Genomic DNA, 22,407 nt, shown 5'->3' on the forward strand with positions numbered 1-22,407 from the left:
TTGGCAGGATTGTGATACTGTGGAAGGCCAAAGGCGGTGGAAGCAGGGCTAAAAGTGGTGAGTCTGGATATATTCCCTCAGTGCTGTTAATTGCATCATTGTTCAGAATCTTATCATCCACTCTAAACTCCAACTTAGCTTTTGATATATTCCATAAATATAACTACCACTCCTCAAGTCCATACCAAATACCATCTACCAAGCAACTTCCATATACTATCCCTAATTCTCACAAACAAATCTCTTAAAGAAAAAAATACTGAAACCCAAAAGAAATAGTCAATGATAGAATAAGGTTTTTACGATCACTTGCTTCCCATTATAACAGACTATACATAAACAAATATTAGGAGTTCATTATGAAAGAGAAAACAAGTTTCTCTATCCCCCTTTATTAATTAATAAATATCTGAATTATGCTTTGTGTGTATTAGAGCAGAAAGTCCAGATTTCATTAAATCTTATTTGGTGCTCAGGGGTATATTTTTTCCCTCTGATCTGTTCTTAAGCATGCATTCATCTCAACAGGATTTATTCTTTGCATTTTTTATCAAGTGTCATCCTGTGCTACAAAGGTTATAAAGAGAGATGCAATGAAAGGAAAGTTCACTTTTAAAGGTAAGCAAAACAGACAGGTCTTATAATGCACACATGTGATTCTTAAATTAAAGTAAGGAAAGGGGCCTAGAGGTTAAGGTTTGATGGATTCTCATTCTAACGTTAGCACCTGCACCCAATGCCAAGCACCACGCTTCAGACTAAGGTATCACAAAAGAGAAGCACTGCACAACACTGTGGACTGTGTCTGAACAGTGCTTTAGCCTTTTGAATCATGTCAATTGCCAGGTTCAGGAGATAGTCAGACACCAATGGAAGGTTGTGGCCTCAACTTTGTAATGAAAGGGCTAGCCCTGATGATTTCAAAGTTCCTTTCAGTTTTTGTAAAATTCTATAACTCTGCTTTCTAGCAAATGAACAAATGAACAGCAGGTAAAGTGTTCAGAAGAGCAGATGAGTTTCCAGGGGGGCATGACTATGGGCTTTTCAGAGGACCCACTATTTGACTGCCTTGGTGAGCTGATGGTGGTCCATGGTTGTTCTCCCAACCCTGAAGATTTCGAAACTGAACTTTTCCGTTTACAATGAGATGACAAGAATCCTGGAGATGTTCACTTAAATCAACTCAAATCAGATTAAAGCATATAGACCAGAAAGTCAATCTATCAATACACAATAGCAAGCATTCCTTTACGATCAACATATTCACATTTCATAGAAATAAAAACATAAGAAGGTTGTTGATAAAATGTAATTCAAGGACAGGGAAATGGACAGGTGAGAGGGATTCTTTCCCCAGGCTGGGTTGAGACCTGGTAAAGTATCCCAGTCATACAGCAGAGGACCTCTCTCCATTGGCAAGAATGTCTGAACTTTGAGATTCAAATTTCCTCTCCCCTGTCCAGGGCAGTGTACATTCACCAAATACCCTCTGTAGCATATTCTTCCATCAGACATCTCAAGGATCACTGATTGAACTAGATATTCATATGTATGCAGATAAATATTATTTTTCAGCATGTACTGATAAAATCAGTTAATTTTAATTCTCAGAAGGCAAACTGATTTTACCAGTTTTCTGGGGAACAGTCAATGTGTACCCTTTCAGATCTCAACTTTAGTCATGTCATGAAAGTCTGAAGAGACCAGAATCAGGAGGGATAAAAAGAAACAGTTATTTACATTATAGGCAAATTAAAATTTAGCTAAGTGGACATATAATACATATTAAGAGTCAAAAAGTGCCACCATTAATAAATTTCAACTTAGTACTTAGTGACATAGATGTATGTATTTTTGTGTAAAAGGAACAAGTAAAAATGAAGTCAGTATATTTGCCCTGTGGTTTGAAGACCAGAGACATAAGCATCACTTAGGAGACCAGGAGAAATAGTCCTTAGTGACCACACCCCACCTCAAACCTACTGTGTCCAAATCTCTAAAAGAAGGAAACATAAATCAGTGTTTTAGCAAGTCCTCCAGAGGATTCTTATGCATGTAAAGAATAAAAACCAATGTCTTAACTATAATCTGAGGCAGGGAAAAAAATCCCACATATAACACTTGATTGGTCATTCAAACAAACAAAAATCATTCAAATCAGCAAAGAAACAAATGAAACACAGCCAAATGTCTTGCTCCATCTGAAGAAAGCTTTTAAAAATTGGGATGATCCCCACAAAAGGGTCGTGGGAATAAAACCAGAAGTGAATATCCAGGGACAGTTGCTTGCTAAGAATAAAACAAAAACTTGGGAAAGAAATTCAAACTTTAGATGGGTTATGTGTCTGCAAGACAAGTCTTCTTCTAAATTTTCTTAGGATACTCACTCAAATATTCTTGCTGGTTACTAATTCTTTTCTTAACATTTAGAGTCTCATCATATGAGGACAATCTTAAATAATGAGTCAAAAAATGCATAGAAGAGATAGGATGGGAGAATAAAGCTCTCCAGTTCAAGTTCTGAGATAGGTCTTCCCTCCCTACAACTGTGGCTTTATCATCATTTTGGTAATCATGTTCATGTTTATCAATTCAAATGTCACCTCAGTGATGATGATATTAAATCTGTGTTTTTGGTCTTAGATTTGGATCCTGCTTCTGTTCTCTCTTTTTTACTTTCCCATAGCACTTCTTCATCTGATGTCCCATCTCGCCAGGGTTTAAAATTGGGAAATTAACTTTTCTTGTCTTAGTGACGTCTTCCACACTGATTTTTCTCTGCTACCATACATTGTGTGCTTTCTTATCTGCTGATTCAGGTTTAGCTTGACTACCTAAATGCTACTTTCTGCTCCATCACATCTTGCAAAACCCTAGTAATCAATTCAAAGCACTCCCCATGTATGTCACATGTATACACAGTCTGTGAAGGGAGGTTTGGAATCATATTATGAAACTGCCTTGAAACTTTTATTAACCTAACAATATGGAATTTTCCTCAGTCAATATATCTATATTAATTGATTTTGTGCATAATGGTTCTTTGTAAATATACAATACCATGCCTGGATCAGAATCATGAGTACATTTTAGCCCACAAATAAACTTAAAAGATATTTTTTAAAAAGTTACAACATCATTTAATCTATTCCTATTGATGGATATATAGGTTGCTTAAAAACCTTCTCTACTAAAAACAGGGCTGCAACAAGCATATTTGTGCATATATACTTTTGCAATCATTTCTATAATTGGCCTTGCTATACAGCAGGACATGTTTGATTTGAAAGCTTTTGATACATCCTTTCCAATTAGATTCAAAATCTACCTGTCTGGTAATATTTCCTTGAGTATGAACATGTCTGGGAGGGGTATTGCCCTAAATCTTGATCCACCCTGGTTGTTAGGAAATGTTTGACTTTTTATAAATCTAATAAGTGGGAATAATATCTCACTCATACTTTACTTATCATCTCAATGATTATTGGTGACTGACACATTTGCAGGCTCATTATTTCTATTCTTCATTTATGAACTTTTATTATTGGAACTCTCCCCACTCCTTTTTTATTGGAACTCTCCACACTCCTTTTTTTTTTTCCTGTTGAGTTGTAGAAGCATGTTTTATGTCTAAAGTATAAAACTTTTAAAATTTGTTCTTTTTAGATATGTGTGACAGTATTAAACTTTAGTAGTATGTGCTGCAAACCTTTTTTATAACAATATTTATTTGCTTTTTACTTTTCTTTGTGGCAGCCTTTCTGCTATATGAATATTTATAAATACTGCCCTGGTCAAAATGTAGGAATTTCAAAATAACCATGAAGAATTAAAACCCTAACCTTTTTTTTTTTTTTTATGGTTATGGATTTGGAAAGAAATTTTTAAAAGCTTTCTGGGCTCAAAGATTAAACAATTATTAGTATTATTTTCTTTTCTGACTTCTTTTATCTTTTCAGCAGTCACTATTCTTTGGCCATCAAACCTAGTGTCTCTTAAGTCGGTGCTCTGTTCCAGCTAAATCTGTTTGCTTACCATCCTGTCTCCCTGACAGTTTCAGCCTCATTCCTGGGTCATGGTTCTCCCTTGTTCTAGCAGGAAGACCTTCCCTACCTTCCCTGACTTAAACAATATATCAAATACCCAATCCTTCTGCCCACCTGGAAGCTGACTCAGGATCCCTCCTGGTCCACTCTCCCTTTCTTCAATTAAAGTCAATGTGAGGTGACCAAGCATCTACTTCCTCTTCTTTGTTTCATGAGTCATCTCTATTTTCTCATGTAAATTTTCAGCTTCTGAAGGGTAAGAATCACATTATATCCTCCTTCTGTCTTGTTCAAAGCATCCCATGCATTGTGGACTTAAGGGAGAGCTCCATGCACATGTACTGATGGAGACATTTACTTCCTGTAAACACTTTAATAACTGTAGGACACAAAATGAATGGAGACTGTACTGAGCTGGACCATATTATAATTCCATAAGTCAACAAACAATGAAAAAAATATTTTTTTTTCCTTTTTTCCCCCAAAATGTCACCAGAACAAACATATGCAGCATGAAGATGCATTCAGATACCTGTTTTTTTTTTTATTAAGTCTAGGTTGGGTTTAGTAAATGTGTGAGTGTGTGAGAAAGCAAATATTTTACAGGAAAATTACCTAACAGCCAGAGGAAAAGTTCACCTTAACAGTTTCTTCTTAGCTTTGTGTGAATATCTTGGAATTGCAAGTGAAATATTTTTAAATTAGAAAGGACATAGCAAACTAGAAGAGAATCACAGATAAGTGTGGAATGGGTTTTATTAAACTTCTCTGAAGATTATGAAATCAATTAAAAGGATGTCAAGGGAATAAGACCATTCCGTCTTTACTCAGGCAATATGGACTATCGCTGACAATATTCAGCCAACATTATAGGATCTGAGAAAAATATATAGATAGAATAGACAAGGATTCTCTTCTATGGGAGCTTCTACAGGGAGGAAACAGTGGTTAAGTATCTAAAAATTATCCCTCGGTGTTGCTAGGGTTTAGATATGGAATAGCAACTTCCATGCAGAAAGACCAATCATTTAGTCAGTTAAAATTTATTATGTAGCTCCTTCTTGCTAAGGCAGGGATTGGGGATCATTCAAGTTAAAGGCCTTTGAGATGGTCCTTGGGTTTTGAACTTGAGAGCCACCATAGTAACTGGGGAAAATTAACAAGAGAAGAAAATTAAAGTTTAGCTATGTTAAATATGAAGAAATTCAAACAATACTGGAAAGTCCAATGCTAGGCTGAAAAACTAAAAGAAAACTCAATTTCTTCATTCCACACTGAATAGCCTGGAGACTTGTCTGGCTAAAACCTAATACCACACCCAGAGCCAGTGCTGGCCTCACCCGCAGAGTTTTTAAACATGAGGTTTCACTCTAGAAAAGGAAGAAGCTGACACTCTGGGAGCTGGTTGCAAGAAAATGACACCTCTTCTCCCCTCTAATTTAGTTACTCTAGGGGACAAAGGCATCCTGGAAACTAAAATGAGGAAAATATAAGTATTGTAAAATGTAGCCATGAAAAAAAACAGACCATTTTCCAATATATTCATTTTTGATTGCAGACTGAGTTTTCTATAGTGCCAGGACAGACTTTCACTGCTTTCCAAAACAGAGCAACAATAAAAAAAAAATTCATGTAGGAAATATGAGAAATATTGAAAGCAAATCTCTGTATGATTTGGTCCAGCTGATTTCAGAGATGGATACTGAGAAACATAATAGAAGTGCAAAGAAAGGTTTGAATGAATAGCATTGATCTGATCCATCATAAGGTTCTGTGAGCCATTATGCTCATGTAACAAGTCAATTCCAAGCCTTTTAGCTGGCCTCTCCTTACCATTATCACTAATAACAATCTCTTTGAGTAAATGGTTCTTATTTATATTTTATCACCTTCATAATATGTTAATACATCAGCATTCTTTGCAGAACACCAAGATGCATTACTACTCGTCTAAAATTGATCCTGAAGACATTTTTATTCAATAACTAAGTATTCTTGTGATGGGAGGAAATAACAGGAAGCTGAAATATAAAAGAAAAGTAAGGAAATCCTGGGGAAATGATATGAAAACAAGTTATAGAATAAGGAATTGTCCTCCCAGAACCATAGCACACTCAGGGTCTTTTTACACAACCAAACCACTGTTTAAATTTCTATTATATTCCTTTCCCAGACTTTGTCGAGATGTTTCTTCTTATACTGAATATATATGACATATTATATATCAGTAACTTTTTAAGCATAGGCAAAGAATGGCCAAGTCTTCTGGTTCTAAAAAGAGAAATTGCTAATTTGGCTCTAGTGTGTTGAACCAAGCTCCCTACTCCCATCTCACACACATCAAAGTAAGAATCATCTTCAGAGGACCTTGGCTGGGAAAAATTCCCTGAGCTTCCAAAGAAGTGTGTGCAACTCAGGCATCAGACATGGAAAGATGTGATTAAATTCAGTGAAATACGAACATATGAAGACAATTAAATGTTATTAGAAATACATGTTCTTGGGGCTGGGGAGATAGCTCAGTTGGTAGAGTGCTTGCCTTGTAAGCACAAGGCCCTGGGTTCGATCCCCAGCACCCAAAAAAAAAAAAAAAAAAAAAAAAAGAAAAAGAAATATGTGTTCTTGGTATGGCTTTACTTATAGGAAGAAAGAAATATAATCAGTACTCTTTTTAGCTTAGTTGATACTTCACATTATTACCTAACATTGATCAAGTAGCACCAAGTAAATTCAATAGACAAGGGTTATCAAAAAACACAAGTGGGCATATTCTCGAAATAATAGTCTAAAAATAAAAATCCCAATGTGCAAAATCTCTGGAAATTTTTTTTTCCTTTAAGACACAAATATTTCTCTGGAATTTTAGTATATTAGCAAGATTTGGCTGCTTAAAATTGTTCTTGCCTGCTGCTGCACTTTGAACATAGTATAGAGTTCCAATTGCATGTTTGCATGAACATATAGAATTATGTTATTAGAGGACATGGCCTAGCTACTAATATTGATTATTTCATAGAGTTCTGGATGGTTGTACTATCATGTATCATGAATTATTTCCCTAGATATTCAAAGTATGTGTATCACTTTGCTATAGAACACTTCACTAAATTTTGAGTAATTATGAATATATGAAGTACATTTTCTACAAATCAATGCAACAAAATAATATGACAGAGGAAAAAAATTGCTGACCAAACCTAAGAGACTCAGCACAACTTTGGAAATATCATGAGAAGTCCAAATCAAAATCTTCTTTTGTACTCTTAGCCACAACGGGTTATTGTTTTTATATGTTCCTTACCAAGGAAGGATTTGCAGTTTGTACCAGAATTCCTATGGACATGGCTTTGTACCAGTTTAGTTCATTCTATAGGGAAACTGTGTAAAGGTCTCCAAAATAGGAATTCTGTCACTCAAAGCTGATCTTTGAACCATTTTCAAATTTAAAAAGAAGTGGGGGTATTTGATTTAACAAAAAACCCAACAGGTATATGGCATTCATAGTTAAAAGATGACTGTGTTATTGCAGATCCTGATCTTGAATAAGCAAAACTGACAAAAGATGTGCCTAATACTCTGCCCATCTCAGCAATTTAAGGGAAGTTTATCTTCTGATGCATCCAACTTTCTGCAAACCCATGAAAGGAAGCCACATATAAAGGATGATATTCTTGGCCATTGCTCAGGAATTGCCTCTCAAGTTCTCTCCAAACCACCACCACTACCATTTAGTTCTGGCCTACTTGCTTATTCCCATCCCAAAGTTCCAAATACCAGCTACATACACTGTCTTTGAAATTCACTTCTACCTCCTCTGAGTTGGCACATGTGTTGAGTTTCTTGCCAGCATCTTGGAATGCAGCACTATCATAGTTTCCTTCTTTCCTTTCTTTCTTTTTTCTATTACAGTTTCTGGCTTAGTTCACCTACTACTATAAGAGTGTGTTCTGTTTCATTAGTTAAGAATGTAACCTAACTCCAGCCAAGAGCCCTGAGGTATCTGCCCCAGTGACCCACATATTTCAGGGGATAAAGTAGGGTGGGCAGAGATCACATCGATCCAGATAGTCAAAGAGAGATACTTTAAAAAGGCTCATTTCTGGTACACAGAATGCATTCTGACATGCACATCATGGAAGCGAACATGATATAAAGCAGCTCTAGTTTTTAAAATCATTGCCTTTCAAGTAGAATAACATGAAATGCACAGGACAAGACAGATCAATTCGTTCTTAAGAAACTTTTGTTATGATCTCAGTCAGCATCAGACACTGTACTAGATTCTGCTGGGGAATTTCAAGATGGAAACACTGTGATCCTACTCCACAAATTGTTCACAGACTATATATATATGTAGTCATATTTATACATAGTTATAAATATTTATATGTATTCATATATACTTTTATGTATTTATATGTATTTTTATTTATTTGCATTTATATATAGTCATATGTATATTTAGTTAATTCTGTAGGGAAACTGTGTAGTACTCTCCTTCCAAGAAACGGGATTGAGAATAGACATGTTCAAAAAGCCAAAAATAAGTTTACAACCAAGCCAAAAGAAAGGGCGGGGGGAGGGGGTCGAGAAAGACAAAACCCAATCTCCCAATCTTACTATGCCTTGGAAAGGAATGTAAAATATACAAGCAATAATGAAAAATGCAAAGACAAGAAGGGAGTGAAGGTTGAGAGAACAAGAAGTAAACAGAAGTTTAAGACCAGAGGGCAGGTCAGGGTGCAGGGGAGAAAAACCAATAGTGGAAAAGGTGGAAATAGGAGAAATGGGAGTAAGTAGGAAAGGGGGATGGGAGTAGAAGCTATAATATATCCTGACAAGGCAGGGAGACATATAAAACAAAATGTAAAAGCAAGATCACATGAGAGAGTCATGCTGCATAGAATAAAGATAGAGAAGCAGTACCAAACTGCAGAAAGGATGAACTGTGAAAAATAATAATAGCTAGCCTTCCTTGGGCCATACTGAAGTCTAGACACTCTCAACAGTCACCATCCTCTAACAAAAGCTTGTGCTGAGAGCCCAGAGCAAGCAAGCACCATCACACACGCCTTCTCTATTGACTTGCTCTTTGGGTTCCCAAGCGAATTAACAGTCCTCAAATATCATTGTTGTATGAAAAATGGTGGAATGAGACAGACATCATTGCCCTGTATACATGTATGATCACATGAATGGTATGAATCTGCATTGTGTACAACCATAGAAATGAAATGATGTACCTCATTTGTGTACAATGAATCAAAATGCAGTCTGTAAAAAGTTAAAGCTAAATAAAAATAAATAAATAAAAAATAAAAAAATGGAAAAAATAAAGATAAGCTGCTGAATGATGTGTGTCTATTAAATCAAAAAATATATATATCATTGTTGCCTGGTTAGCAGTTTCCTCTGTGTGATTCTCCTGTCTATACATCTTTGCTGGTTTTATAACTAATGTGATTGGTTCTTCTACCATGAAACCAGATCCCTTCGTGGTGAACAGAACAATGACAGTGCTCAAAAATATGGTTTTGAAACTATCAGACTTAACATGAATGTCTTGTATACAGAAATTCTAAAAATACCTGATAAAACTTGATTCCAAAGCCTCTTTCTGAAAAGCACTCTTCTTTCCAATCAAAAGCCCCTAGAAGGCTTTTATACAGTTCCTCCCTGAGAACTGGTGATGAGTTGGTCAAAACAACAAAAGCAAACGCTGGGTCTTACTAAGCTCTGTTTACCTGCAGTAAACCAAAGCACAGCATTAGCATTAGCATTCTTTTTCTACAAGACACCAAAGGTCTCAGCTACATGACTCCTGCACACTATGTTTTATACTCTCATTAAATTTTTCCTAAAAATGGTTCCTCTATTAGCAAAAGATCTTTTCTTTGCCAGACAGCTCTTATTTTTTGCTCTTAGAAAGGGAAACAAGTCATCCACTTCCAGAAACTTTCAAAAATTTATTAAAACCTGGTATTTTAGTCTTCCTCGTTTCAGTTCCTTCTTCTTGTATCTATCTGGTTCCTCCTCATAAATCACTGGTTAAATTAAAGTTGTAGAACTGTCATCTTTTCATTATTTTTTAACAGTATTGACAACCTCACTACTAAATGCTTTGGGGATCGTTAGACTCTCTACAGTATAAACAACTATTATGAAATGATTTGGGAAAAATTAGAATCCATCAATCAACAAAATTTCTAAAAGATGCTATCAAGAATAACAGCAGAAAGAAAGCAGATAACTAACTTGTAATACGCTATCAATAGAATTCAGATCATGGGAAGATACCTCTCTTGACAAAGTGAAAAGTATTAGTATTATTTTGGTAAAATTCACCTTTCTGAAAAAATTTTTGAAATATTCACCCTTTGGTGCTACCAACCAGCAGCAATTGAATTAATTAAAACTGAGAAAAGCAGTTATGTGACTCCTTAAGTCCACTTCACCCCTCTATATTTCTGTGTGACTGTTTAGCCTCAGAGAAAATAAGAAACATTAAAATAACCCTGCAGATTTTCAGAAATTTGTGTGTGTGTGTGTGTGTGTGTGTGCGCACACACAAGAGATTAAAGAATTGATTTACTGAAACTATTGACACAATTCAACAGAATCTGCCTAGAGAGCTAGGAAGAAAAGTTTGAGTGATTAGGTGGAGAAATATAACCTGGGGTGATTATGAGAGTTTTTTTCTTTGGGATTAGGGCAGAGAGTGAATTTACAGTTATGTGCCAGTTTTAATACCTGTAAAAAATCCCATCATCACCATCATACTTTGGGACAGAAGGACTATTACCACAGCAAAAGTGTTGTGCTATTGATTTGCCTCCTGCCTGTCCCGCTAAGCTGGGAGCTCAGGGAAACACCTATTACATGTAAACTCTGTCTCTATTAAATAATTCCACCAATTATGCAATAAAATATTTTGCAAACCTGGCACCCAGACCTGGAAATTCTAGTTGCTCTCACTGACAAAATCCAATCCAATGTGTCTGCTTTTGAGATATTTTAGCCCAAGAATGTCAATGACATGCTCCAATATGTTGTGCAGTTTTATCATGTGCCTCTCCCCAGAAATTTGGGAATACTAAAAAAAAAAGAGATGTCTTAACAGTCAAAAGGCCACAACAGTGAGATGCATAACCAGCTTTTAAAATGCTCTGAATATTTTAGGTACCCCCAAGAAACTCACACAATGAAAACAAATGCTTTTTTTCTCTAAACTAAAACTATAAAACAAAAATTAATGAACACTTTTGTGATTATCTATAAAATTATACATTGTGAATTTTATTGTATTTATTGTTTCACTTAGTTCTTTGATAATATCTTTGTACCTCAAAAAGATTTGTAGGATAGATTTTTTTTTCTCACTTTGCAAAAACACCCACATATGTAAGATGATAACCCCAAATTCGCTGGAACACATACATTAAATGAATTTTCTTGTACTCAGAGAATTTCAAGAACAAAATTACAAAAGATTTTTCAGTATTTTATTGCAAGCAAATTAAATTTGATGTGAAATGTTAGTGCAATTTAATGTGTTTGCTTGTATGTGGTATTGGAGTCTCCAAAAATGTCCAGAAAATAGGTTTTAAAATGATCCTGAACTTCTACCTTTGTTAAAGGATGTCATAAAACTTGGAGAAAAATACTCCCATGTTCACTGATCTATTCCCTCTGTCTTTTTCTCTTGTGTTTGTAAACAAACCAAAACATGACAAGTCTTAAAGCAAAAGTCTTCCATTGCTTATAAGCCAAGTTGTTCTAAACATGTGAAAAATGAAGTTTAAACCAGTGGTAAAATTTGGGGGTTAAATGTAGGAAAGAATAGCAGAATTTTCTTCTTTTACAATTCCCTACCTGCCTTAGATTTAAAACGCAGTATTCTTGTTTCTGAAGGCACAGTATGAACTGGGGGTGTCTGGAACTGGACAAGAGATTTAGGGGCCAAAAGCTGAGACCTATGCCTGGATTGTCAAAGTCTAGCAGCAAATCAAAGAAAACTCAACAGGGTTTCCTCATCTCTCAAGATGAAACAAAACATCCTAGTTTTATTGTACCATTGGTTTGTTATCCCAGAAAACAATCTCTAAAATTTTTAAAGTATATGGAGATGAACTCTTCATAAATGATGTCACCAGAATCATCCCAGGCCTCATATCCATTTCAAGTAATTGAGACTATTGGTAATGAAAAGGAATGTCTGCTTAAAATTAAGATCTCTTAGTTTTAAATTTTATTCATGGTGCCAACATCCAGTTTGTATGATTGATAAATTTTAAAAGGGATAAACTTGGGAGTTTCTAAACATGATAACAACTTTAAAAATGATTTCCCTACTTTAGGAAAGCTTTCAAAATATCACAACCAGTTCTACAAATCGGGTAGCATCCATTTTCCACTTTCCTTTTCAATGAACTGTCGTCAATCAGCAAAAAATGATTTAAAGAAACAATAGTACACAAGATAAAAAGCAATAAGACTTCTCAAACTCCTCACTAAAGTCTGTACTGTTCGTATACAGCTTGAACACCATTGACAAAAATGGGATAACAGTCATCATCCGCCCATCGCATCCTGAGTGCAATTCCAAGTTCTCGGTCTCATGAGTTCATGGGAAAGGTAATTCTAAAATATATTAAAAATCAGCTCCAAAAGCTATTACCACTAATATTTAGAACATTTTTAGATTTACATTTCTCCTACTATACCTTACTTTCCACCCAACAGGAATGGACACTATCATGGTTAATTTGTGAGTATGTCCAGTCTAGTGTATTTGTTTAGTCTTCATAAAACAAAATCTGAGATTTCATTTACTTTCTTTTTTTCCTTGAGACTTTGATATAATTCCTTTAAGCCTTTTTACACACAAACACACACACACACATACACATTTATATACAATACACATATTTTATGGTTGCTGATTGTAGTTTTTAAAGATGTTTTTATTCGTGCATTATACTTATAGATAATAGTGGGGTTCGTTTTGACAAATTCATAAATGTCTATAATATAGTCTGCTACACTTTTATCACAGTCCTTCCCTTTCTCCTCCTATCATCCCTTCCCTGATCCCCTTCCTCTACTCCGTTAGTCTTCCTTCTGTTTATTTTTTTAATTGATGTATTATAGTTATATATAAAAGTGGAATGCACTTTGATATACATTCATACGTGCACATAGCATAATTTGGTCAACTTCATTCCCAATTCTTCTTCTTTCCCTCCTCTCCCCTCCGCCACCTCGCTTTGTATTTCTTATGCTTTTAGAACTTTGGGAACATAATTACTTTTTTTTAACCCTTTGATGTAGTATAAACATTTCTCCATCATATGTAGTGAAGGATTAGTCTCCAGCAAGTAAAAATGGCTTTTTAACACATCTGGGGACCTTCTAAACTTTTCTGTTTAAAACTGACAGAATAGCTCCCTTAGAGCTGGGTCTGCAATAAAGTAGATAAGAATGTGCAATGGAGCTTCAGCAATGACAGCATGGCTATAACAGCCCCTCTCTGAACACTCAGCAACACTATACCTCCAGTAGCAGTGTCTTTGTAATATGTTGTCAGGGCTGGGAGTTCATTGCACCCATTTTATAGGAGAACAAACAAACACGCCAATTCATATGAATAGAAACAAAGAATTTCCTTTGAGGATTACATTCCCCATCTCATGCTCCAAATGTATACAAAATGATGGCAAGCATAATAGGCATGCATGCACAAAACTGGTTGAAAATAATATAGGATTTTCAAAACCGCAATAGTAAACTATTAAAATTGGATATTAGTTGACATTTGCTTCTATTCATTTGGTTTACAGGTAATTTGGAGAGGGGAGAAGGGTATATAGTGAGAAAAAGAAGAAAAGATTATTTTGTTCATATGTCCTTGAGATGTTATCATTTTCCTCCTGTCATATATAGTATATATATTACTATGTATAGTTGCTATAATACGGATAGTAACTATAGTATTTTGTACTTAGATTTTAAAGACTGATATTCAGAGATTTGTAGGTGTTGCAAACTCCAGTTAAAATAAAATTTTGTGTATCTATTATTTCTATATTTACACTGATTCCTGTGCTCATTCCTGATAGCAGAGTTGTGAGTATTTTAGCATGCAGGCCTAGTTTCCTTCTAGTTCATCTGGTTTAGCCAAAGTTAGACATAACTAAGAGGTCTTCTTCCACCAATAGAAAGAAGTTAAATGAGAAAAAGGGAAGCACCACACTGTCACTATTAGGCCTTTAGAGGAGCCCTAATTTTACCCACTCATAGGAGAAAACTGTTCACCACCATAACAAAGCCTGAAATGATAATGATTAAATGATGCCTGTCATTTTGTCCCACCCCTGGGAACTGCTCTCCACCCACTCCCAAGTGATGGATGTGTTTCTCTCAGTGTACTAGATGTAGACACTGCAAAGGATACTGACAGTTAAATTTGTCAAAATCACTAGAGAGTTGGCAAAGCAATATTGAATCTGCTGTGTAAAAAGCATTGAGGAACCAAACAAAAACTCAGAAATGGCACAAACCCAAGCAACCTCTCAATACTACTAGGGTACCAAAGAAGGCTCACTCCTGTCAATCAAGAGTTACAAAAATGTCAAATCTAGAAGTGGTCTTAGTGAATGAACACAACCCAGAAACCAGTGCACTGATGCAGAAGCCAGAGAATATCCTCAAGAAAAATAAAATTCATGTCCTAATGTTTATTATCCAAACTCTTGAATTTGATGCTAGAGATTGATGTTCTGAATTATCAAACTTAATTCATGTAAATGATTCCATATGGTATTTATTTCCTAATCAATAAGCCTACATAGAAAAGTTTTTTTAAAAGTTAAATGTGCACAAATCTTCTGCCAGTATCAACTTGCAAGCAAATAAAATTAAAGACAAAACAAGATTCAATTCACCTCTGATCAGCATTCTTTTTTTGTTCTTTTTTAGTGTCTGAAATCTGAAAACCAATAGCCAATTTGATAAGCTTTCTCTGCAAAACTAGAGATTATAGTTTTCATGAATGAATACTATTTCAAAAATACTGCACAGCAAACATATAAAGCAGAAACTTCTTTACTGTAATGTCTCTGCTACAGAAATAGAAGCCCAAGTCACATGGCCTTGTGTAACTTTGTAATTATATATATATAGTAATAACATAGTATTATATATAAGTAATTCTTTATATATGTGTATGTATGTGTATATATATATATTAATGTATATATATATAAATATATATATATATATTTAGTTGTAGATGGACACAGTACCTTTTTTTTAATTTATGTATTTTTATGTGGTGCTGAGGATCGAACCCAGCACCTCACACATGCTAGGTAAGTGCTCTGCCACCAAGCCACAACCCCAGCCCTGTACTTCTTAACATTGGCAATGACAGTGCCATCATACAAAATTGAATAATGTAGTTTCAAATTTCTTTAAAAAGAACTACACTCTTGCTTATTTTGCTGTATCTAAGTTGCTGAAACTTATTATCTACCCCTGTTTTCTTTAGAGATATATGGTCTCAAGATGGCCTTACGGTAGCACCACAGATTAACACAGAAAACACAAGAAAGAGGCATATTTATAATTTCAAAACACAAATGAGAAGTTCACTTTTACTTTTAGAATATATGCTCAATAAGAGTAATTTTTATTTTTGTATTTGCACTGGTTTCAGTCCCATTTGGTACCTATGTGTTTTCTAATTAAATGGTATTATTCACTCCATTTTTTTAAAAAATTGGCATCTGTTTCCATTTTCAGAAAGTATATATTTTAAGCACATCCAAAATAGTTCAACATTTTCCCACTACTGCAAAAAATAGCAACACATATCCTCAATACACGTATTACCACACATGAATACATTGCTCTTGGTCTCCCTTCAGCTCCATCTGCACTCTTGCTGTGCAGCAGCTATAGCATAAAATCGTCTATTCTCACATGCTTTTGATATTACACTATTTAATCACATACAGCTGTGGCTTATGAGACTGTTACAAAACAATTTTAATGTAGTACTTGAAGCCAATTGTGAATAAACATCAACCATTTACTCTGAATAAAAAGTTTGACACTAAAAAAGTTTTATTTTAAAAGACTGGTTTTCTTAGAATTTGGCATGTTCATAATGGTGAGTGAGTCCTCTTTCTGCCAAAAAGACTGATAATGTCAAAAAGGATTGTGTAAAATCACATTAGTGCAAAAACGAAGCTCTCCAGAATTCCTGCAGCCAGAGAAACCTGGAATGAACTTAATGCCTCCCTCCTGTTTTGTATCCCTCCCTACACATGCCTCTGCTCCCAGCCTTCGAAGAGATTTTATTACTTCATGGACATAAACTTGTATTACATAATTCTATTGGTTTTTATTTCAAAATTGAGAGAAATTAAAAGGAGAATGCTGTAGAAAGATGCTGTTGAAAGAAATATATGTAGTGTTTCCTTTGACTTTGAATTTATTCTACCAAAAAAAAAAAGAACTTTTCATATTTCTATGCCCTTTATGTAAGGCACCAAATTTCATTTTGTGAAAATAATGACTGCGTTACCAAAAATATAGCAAAATGTGCCCCAGAACTGTGTCCAGTCCCACTAATAGTAAAGATGAGGAAGAATAAAAAAGAAAAACTGAAAAGGAAGAGTGGTCCCTCGTTTCTATTTTTCTCTTATTTAAAACCAATTAAAATTCTATACATTGTAAAATGAGACAAACAGGATTTATCATAGTTTCATGCTATCGTATTGCCCCCCTGAAGCAAAAGAAAATATTTGGAGTTGTACCTAAATATTCAATTTCTGGAAGACTTCAGAAAACCAGTTTTGTACGTTTCAGACTTTCAAAGGAAAACAGAACTTGGGAGTTTTCAAGGCTGTTTTAAAACAACTGGCATGTTCCCAACTCTGGCTATCAATACAAATCTGAGACAGGAAGTAGTAAGGAAATTCTAAACCCATTCCCTCCCTCTGCATGGTTTTGTACATTTCCATGTGTAAGGAGTGTGTTGCACGGTTGTTTTGTTTTGCTTTGGGAGGCTGGGCACACTCACATCTTGAAGTATATCCTTTACCCCACAGCAGCCCTCTTTCTTTGCCTGCTCCTCGCTCCTTGTGTTTTCAAGTGTTTGCTTTTTGGAAGGCACAGTTGGTTGGACTATAGCTAGACTTTTACAGACCGGTGGGGATCCAGGCTGCAGATGGTGAAACTTCAGTCTGAAATCAGTGTGCAGTTGATGGATTGCTCCTTCCACCTGACCCCTTCCTCACACAAGACTCCAAACATAATCTGAATACCACCAGCCAGAAAAAACCATCTGAGGGTCCCCAAGTCTGAACCCCTTCCTTCAAGACCTTCTGGGGAACCAGATGGCCAGAGAAGGGAATATAGCATTGATGTAAGATGGGAATGATTAGGAACTCTGCACTGGATTGGTGGAACATGGTGAACTGGTAAAGGTGTGGAAAAGGAAGAAAGGAGAATCTTGCTGGGTGTACTTGAGTGACTTACAAAGTTTTATAAAGATAACTAAAGTTTTCCAAATGTCACATGTGAGAGAAATACCTATTTCTCAATGGCACAATATCAATTCACCAGGTTATGATCAGTGTATTTTTAAAGTACAGTCATGTCTCATGTTAAATATTATAAGCCGTCACTAAGATTTCCTCATTATTTCTTAATCAAAAGCAGTGTTCCCTCTTGAAATTCCTTTTCCTAGGGGGAGTAGGAAAAACATTAGTCAAAAAGAAAATCAACAAAATCTTTTCAGCTAAGAGGTGTGGAAGAATAAGCATGTATAGCAACGTGTCTGTGAACTACAGCTACGAGTCAAGTGCTGGGTTTTCATGTTATTTAATTTACACGAAGATCGTTCTAATATAAAACATTTTAAGTATTGGAAAATTATCCAAAGGGACAAAACATAAATATATCTATTCTTTAAAGCCAAGTCAAAAGATTGGTTTTAATGTCATGGGAAATGGGAGCAGAGAGGGCAAGGAAGTGTGACATTTCCTAAAACTTTCATGTATATTTTAAGGAATGGAAAAAATTTGCCTTTTTTTAAAAAATGCCATTTTCGTTTTGTTTTGCCATAAGGAAACAGCAACTGTATCTAAAATTATACTCTTTAAACAGAAAGAGAAAGTTTGGTTATTTGCATTTCCTGAATAATTCTAACAATAGACATTTTAGGTCCTTAAAATAAATATTCCCACCCATACACACCAAAAGCCAAACAAAAAAAAATCAAACTCAAAACAAAACAAACAAACAACAACAAAACCCCAAAGGTCAGCAAATATCTCTCATGGATCGGGAGGAAAGGAACACCTGAATGTAGAGAACACTTCAAGGAGTGGTATCACCAAATATGATTTTTATCCACTATAGAATTCTATCAACCATGAATATTATTTATATATTAGCATTATTTTAAATACCTATGATTTTAAATTTGAATTGTAATCACAAACCAAAGCTAGAATAGTGGATTTTATGGATTACATCCAGATTTACCAGATAAATAAAAGCAATGTGTATTTTCTTTAAAATTATTATATTTAGAGATAGAAAAGTAGAAGGGGCAAAAAGTGCTATGGAAATAACCCAGTTGTTTCCCTCTTAAATGGGGCAAGATAATGCTTCATTGTATAGGATTAACCCTGTCAGAAAGTCCCCACATGTTAAAATACAATTGCACATTGCCACTTCCTCCCAGTCCTTCTGAATCCCAAGATTCAAAACAGGGCAAGTTTCACATCTTCAGTTTTCAGGAACATTAATAATGTCTGTCATTCCAGAGGCACCATAACAATATTCAACAACTTCCCAGCACTGCTGAAATTTTACAACATAATAATCAATATGAACTACACTGATACCCAAGGTAACTGATCTTATAGTCCCTACCACCCTGATCTGATTACCTGAATATCAGCTTAGGATGCCTAATGGATCTAACTTCTTTAAAAATGTTCCAGAAGTTGATGCCTTTGGTTAGCTTGGAAGTAACAAGATCCAGATGCTGCCTGTCTACACAACACGGAACTACGTAGGACCCCAAAACAAATTTTTAAAAACTCTATAGTTTCCTGACTCTCTTCTTTTCTCCCATTTCATTCTCTTCCTTTACCCCTAACACAAACACACACACTCACAAAACACACACACACACACACACACACACACACTCTCTCTCTATATATATATATACCAGTGTAGCTCATCCAATACCCTGTATCTCCAATAAAATGTGTACAGCATTTATTATTTCATACTAATAATAGGTTAAATCTCATGCAGAAAAACAATCATGTCATTTATTTCAACCTAAAGTTTCTCTTCTGGATATACACAATCATAGAAAAGAAGGACCCAAACAAAGCATGATTTTTGAAACATTTGGAAAAATTTAGCCAAGTGAGTAAACGGGATGGAATGTTCAATATTTTTCAGGGAACCCTTGAGCTTATTGTTTTTTGTTTCTTTGGGGGATGAAAAATGACTGTGAATTTCCCCTTTTTAACTTGTCCTTGCTTGGCCATCTCCTTGAGGAATGGCAGGCAGCATTCTGTACTCAATCCCCCAAAGAGTTAAAACTCAAGGCACTGAACAGGAGGGCTGGTCTATTTAAGCAGCAGCAGCACAAACTAAATGCTCACAAAGGCAAAAAGCAATGCCAGTCGACCTTGGAGGGGCAAGGTGGATCACAGAGCAAGTGGGAGGAAAAAAAAAAAAAAGCTAGCAATGATCCTTAATATAATACTGAAAGTCTGCTGCCTGGGTCTGCTTTACAAATGGGCATTGTTTGATGAGACAGAAGAAATGAGAGATAACTACAGCATGAATTACCAAACCCTAACCACAGCAGTGAGTGCTGGCTGCCCACACCACTTGGGCACACCTTCTTCACTCGGCATATTTGTTTATTAAGAAGATGGTGAGGTCTGGCTCATGCAGCTCCAAATAATACCATCCGTGCACTCAAGGTGGTTGACTCCAGTAACACCCCCGCCCTCCACCATCAAGTCCAATTTAATTGACAAATTGGAGCAGTGATTTCACACCTGAGAGTCTGTCATGTCTTAACTGCAGGATAAAGTTCAGGGTTGGCACTGCCCACTGCTTAGTTACATGGGCCCCTAATGATCATTTAAGCACATGCACACAAAGCCTAAAGTATTTAACCGATTCAAGTCCAATTATTAGCAGTTACATTCCATGCCTTTGCAAGACCCAGGCCTCCTGACGGTGACTAACAGAGAAAAACAGAGTGTCCCAAACTGAAGACCATCATTGGAAAGCTAATTCAGCCTCTAGCATCCTGGTCACCCTCAGTATAAAATAAAGTATGCAGGCGACTAAAAAATATAAAGACACCCAAACAAACTCAAAGAGACTTTGGTAGGCACCCCATGCCTTCCCACATCCTTCTTTCATTCCATACTCAGCGATTAAAAGTTTGTGTCTCCCCCACCCTGGTGTGTCCTATCCAGTGGGAAAAACCCGTTGAGAGCCACAAACAAAGAACAGTTCACAGAAAAGTCCCTGAAATTATATTTCTGTGCCTGATAATCACTGTTGTGATCTCCTTTCTAAAATCCCTGCCCATCTGCAAAGGACTTCAACAGATACAGGGAACATTATGCTGCCAAATAACAAAGGAACTCGAGTGAAACTATTATCACTCCTTAAACAGAAAGCTACAATTCCGGGTTTGCTGCTTTCTTCTTCTATTTTCCTCTGCCTCATTAACTCCATTGGTATGTTACCAATTTCAAAGAAGCAGGAAGAGGTGATAGGGGTGAGGGTTAAATAGTAATTCGCATGCCTGTCTGCTTCCCATCCCGAGTGCAGAGCGATACCACGCTGATTACCAGACCGTGGCTCGAGCCATACCTTGGTTTGGAGATAATGAGGATAGTAGTAAGTGTACTGGGGGTACATTTGTGGCTGATCCAGGCGTTTGCCCATGTAGCTGGAATCTTTATCTCCGAGGCAGGGAACTGGATGACAGGGTATAGTGCCCCAGGCCGAGCTTCCTCTTAAACCACTATTCCTGACAGTCCGATGACTGATGAGGCTTCAGAGACTCCACCACTTGCTAGTTCCAACACGGCAAGAATATAAAAACAAAACAAAACAAAAGAAAAACACACACACCAAAAAAAAAAAAAAAGGTTGGGGAGTGAGATCTGCAGGACAAAAAAAAAAAAAAAAAACAACAAAAACCCCCGGACAGCCTCTTCAGATCTCGACTGGCTTCTCCCAGCTGCCGGGGTCCACTCGGGATGAGGCAGTTTGTTCTCTAAGCAGGCTGTCTGTAGTGATGTCAATTGCCAGCGTTTGTAAAAGGGGAAAAAAAAAAAAAAAATCAAAGTCCTTTTAGCACAACTCCGAATCCTTGCAGATCAGCTTCCTGTCTCTTGTTTGTCTCATTCCCCACCTTAAAGAAAAAGGAAAAAAAAAAAAAAATAAAGAGAGAAAGAGAAAGAAAGAAGGGAAAGAAAAAAGAAAAGAAAAAGAAAGAAAAAGAAAAGGGAAAAAGAAAAAAAAAAAAAAGAAAACCTTGCACAGCTTAGTTGCTGCTGTCTCCCTCCCAGAGTGACATGGTGTTCGGGGCTTGTCCTGTCCTTTCATTCACTTCCCCTCCTTCCAGCCAGTGGGTGGAACCGAGAGAGCCTCTCCAGGGAGCAGCGTACGCAGTCCAGAAGGCTGCAGTATTTCCTCCAAGAAAAAAAAAAAAAAAAAAAAAAAAAAAAACGCTGCTTCAACCCCTGCTGCCAGCAAAGTTGCGATTCCCTCTGCTGGCTATCTGGAATAGCAGAGCAGTTTTTGCAGCAGAGCAGCTGCTGCTGGAACTGAACCTGAAGAACTCAAATGCAGGCGGTGGATTATTTCTTATCCCTCCCTCCATCTACCCCACACAAGAGCTGCCTTCTTTTCTTTTCCTGCCAAGTTCTGAGGTAAGCCACACTGCTGAACAAAACACAGAAGACCACGGGATGGGAGGAGAAGATGAGGGAGGAAGGAGAAAGGAGAAACAATAGCAATAATAATAATGCTGAAGACAGAGGTCCTAACCTTACTAGATGAATGGAAATCAAGTGTGTTTGGAGCACTTTCAAAATCTGTCTACACACGGAAGCCAGATAAATCCAAGACCTAGGCGAGAAACTCATCTTTCACTTTCTGAAGACATGGAGGATGCTACGCATGGAGGAAATGTTAGGGTCTACTCCAGGGTGGTTATTAACAAGCCACACATTGCAAGAGTAGATGGATCACCGTATTATATCAGAAATAATAATTCTTAAGCTTA

The 22,407-nt window shown here is 36.2% G+C and overlaps 1 protein-coding gene across 8 annotated transcripts in view; it reads right to left on the bottom strand.

The window, feature by feature from the left end:
- Rbms3 (RNA binding motif single stranded interacting protein 3) overlaps positions 1–21,243 on the bottom strand; it is a 662,520-nt gene extending 641,277 nt beyond the window's left edge. For all 8 annotated transcript variants that reach the window (XM_047530655.1, XM_047530658.1, XM_047530657.1 and 5 more), the window contains exon 1: positions 20,985–21,243. In XM_047530655.1, coding sequence (XP_047386611.1) covers positions 20,985–21,059 — 75 coding nt within the window. In that variant the 5' untranslated portion in view covers positions 21,060–21,243. The remainder of the gene's footprint in view (positions 1–20,984) is intronic.
- Between the last annotated feature and the right edge of the window lie 1,164 nt (positions 21,244–22,407).

This window comes from Sciurus carolinensis, chromosome 17 (assembly GCF_902686445.1).
Source record: "Sciurus carolinensis chromosome 17, mSciCar1.2, whole genome shotgun sequence".
Taxonomy (NCBI): domain Eukaryota; kingdom Metazoa; phylum Chordata; class Mammalia; order Rodentia; family Sciuridae; genus Sciurus; species Sciurus carolinensis.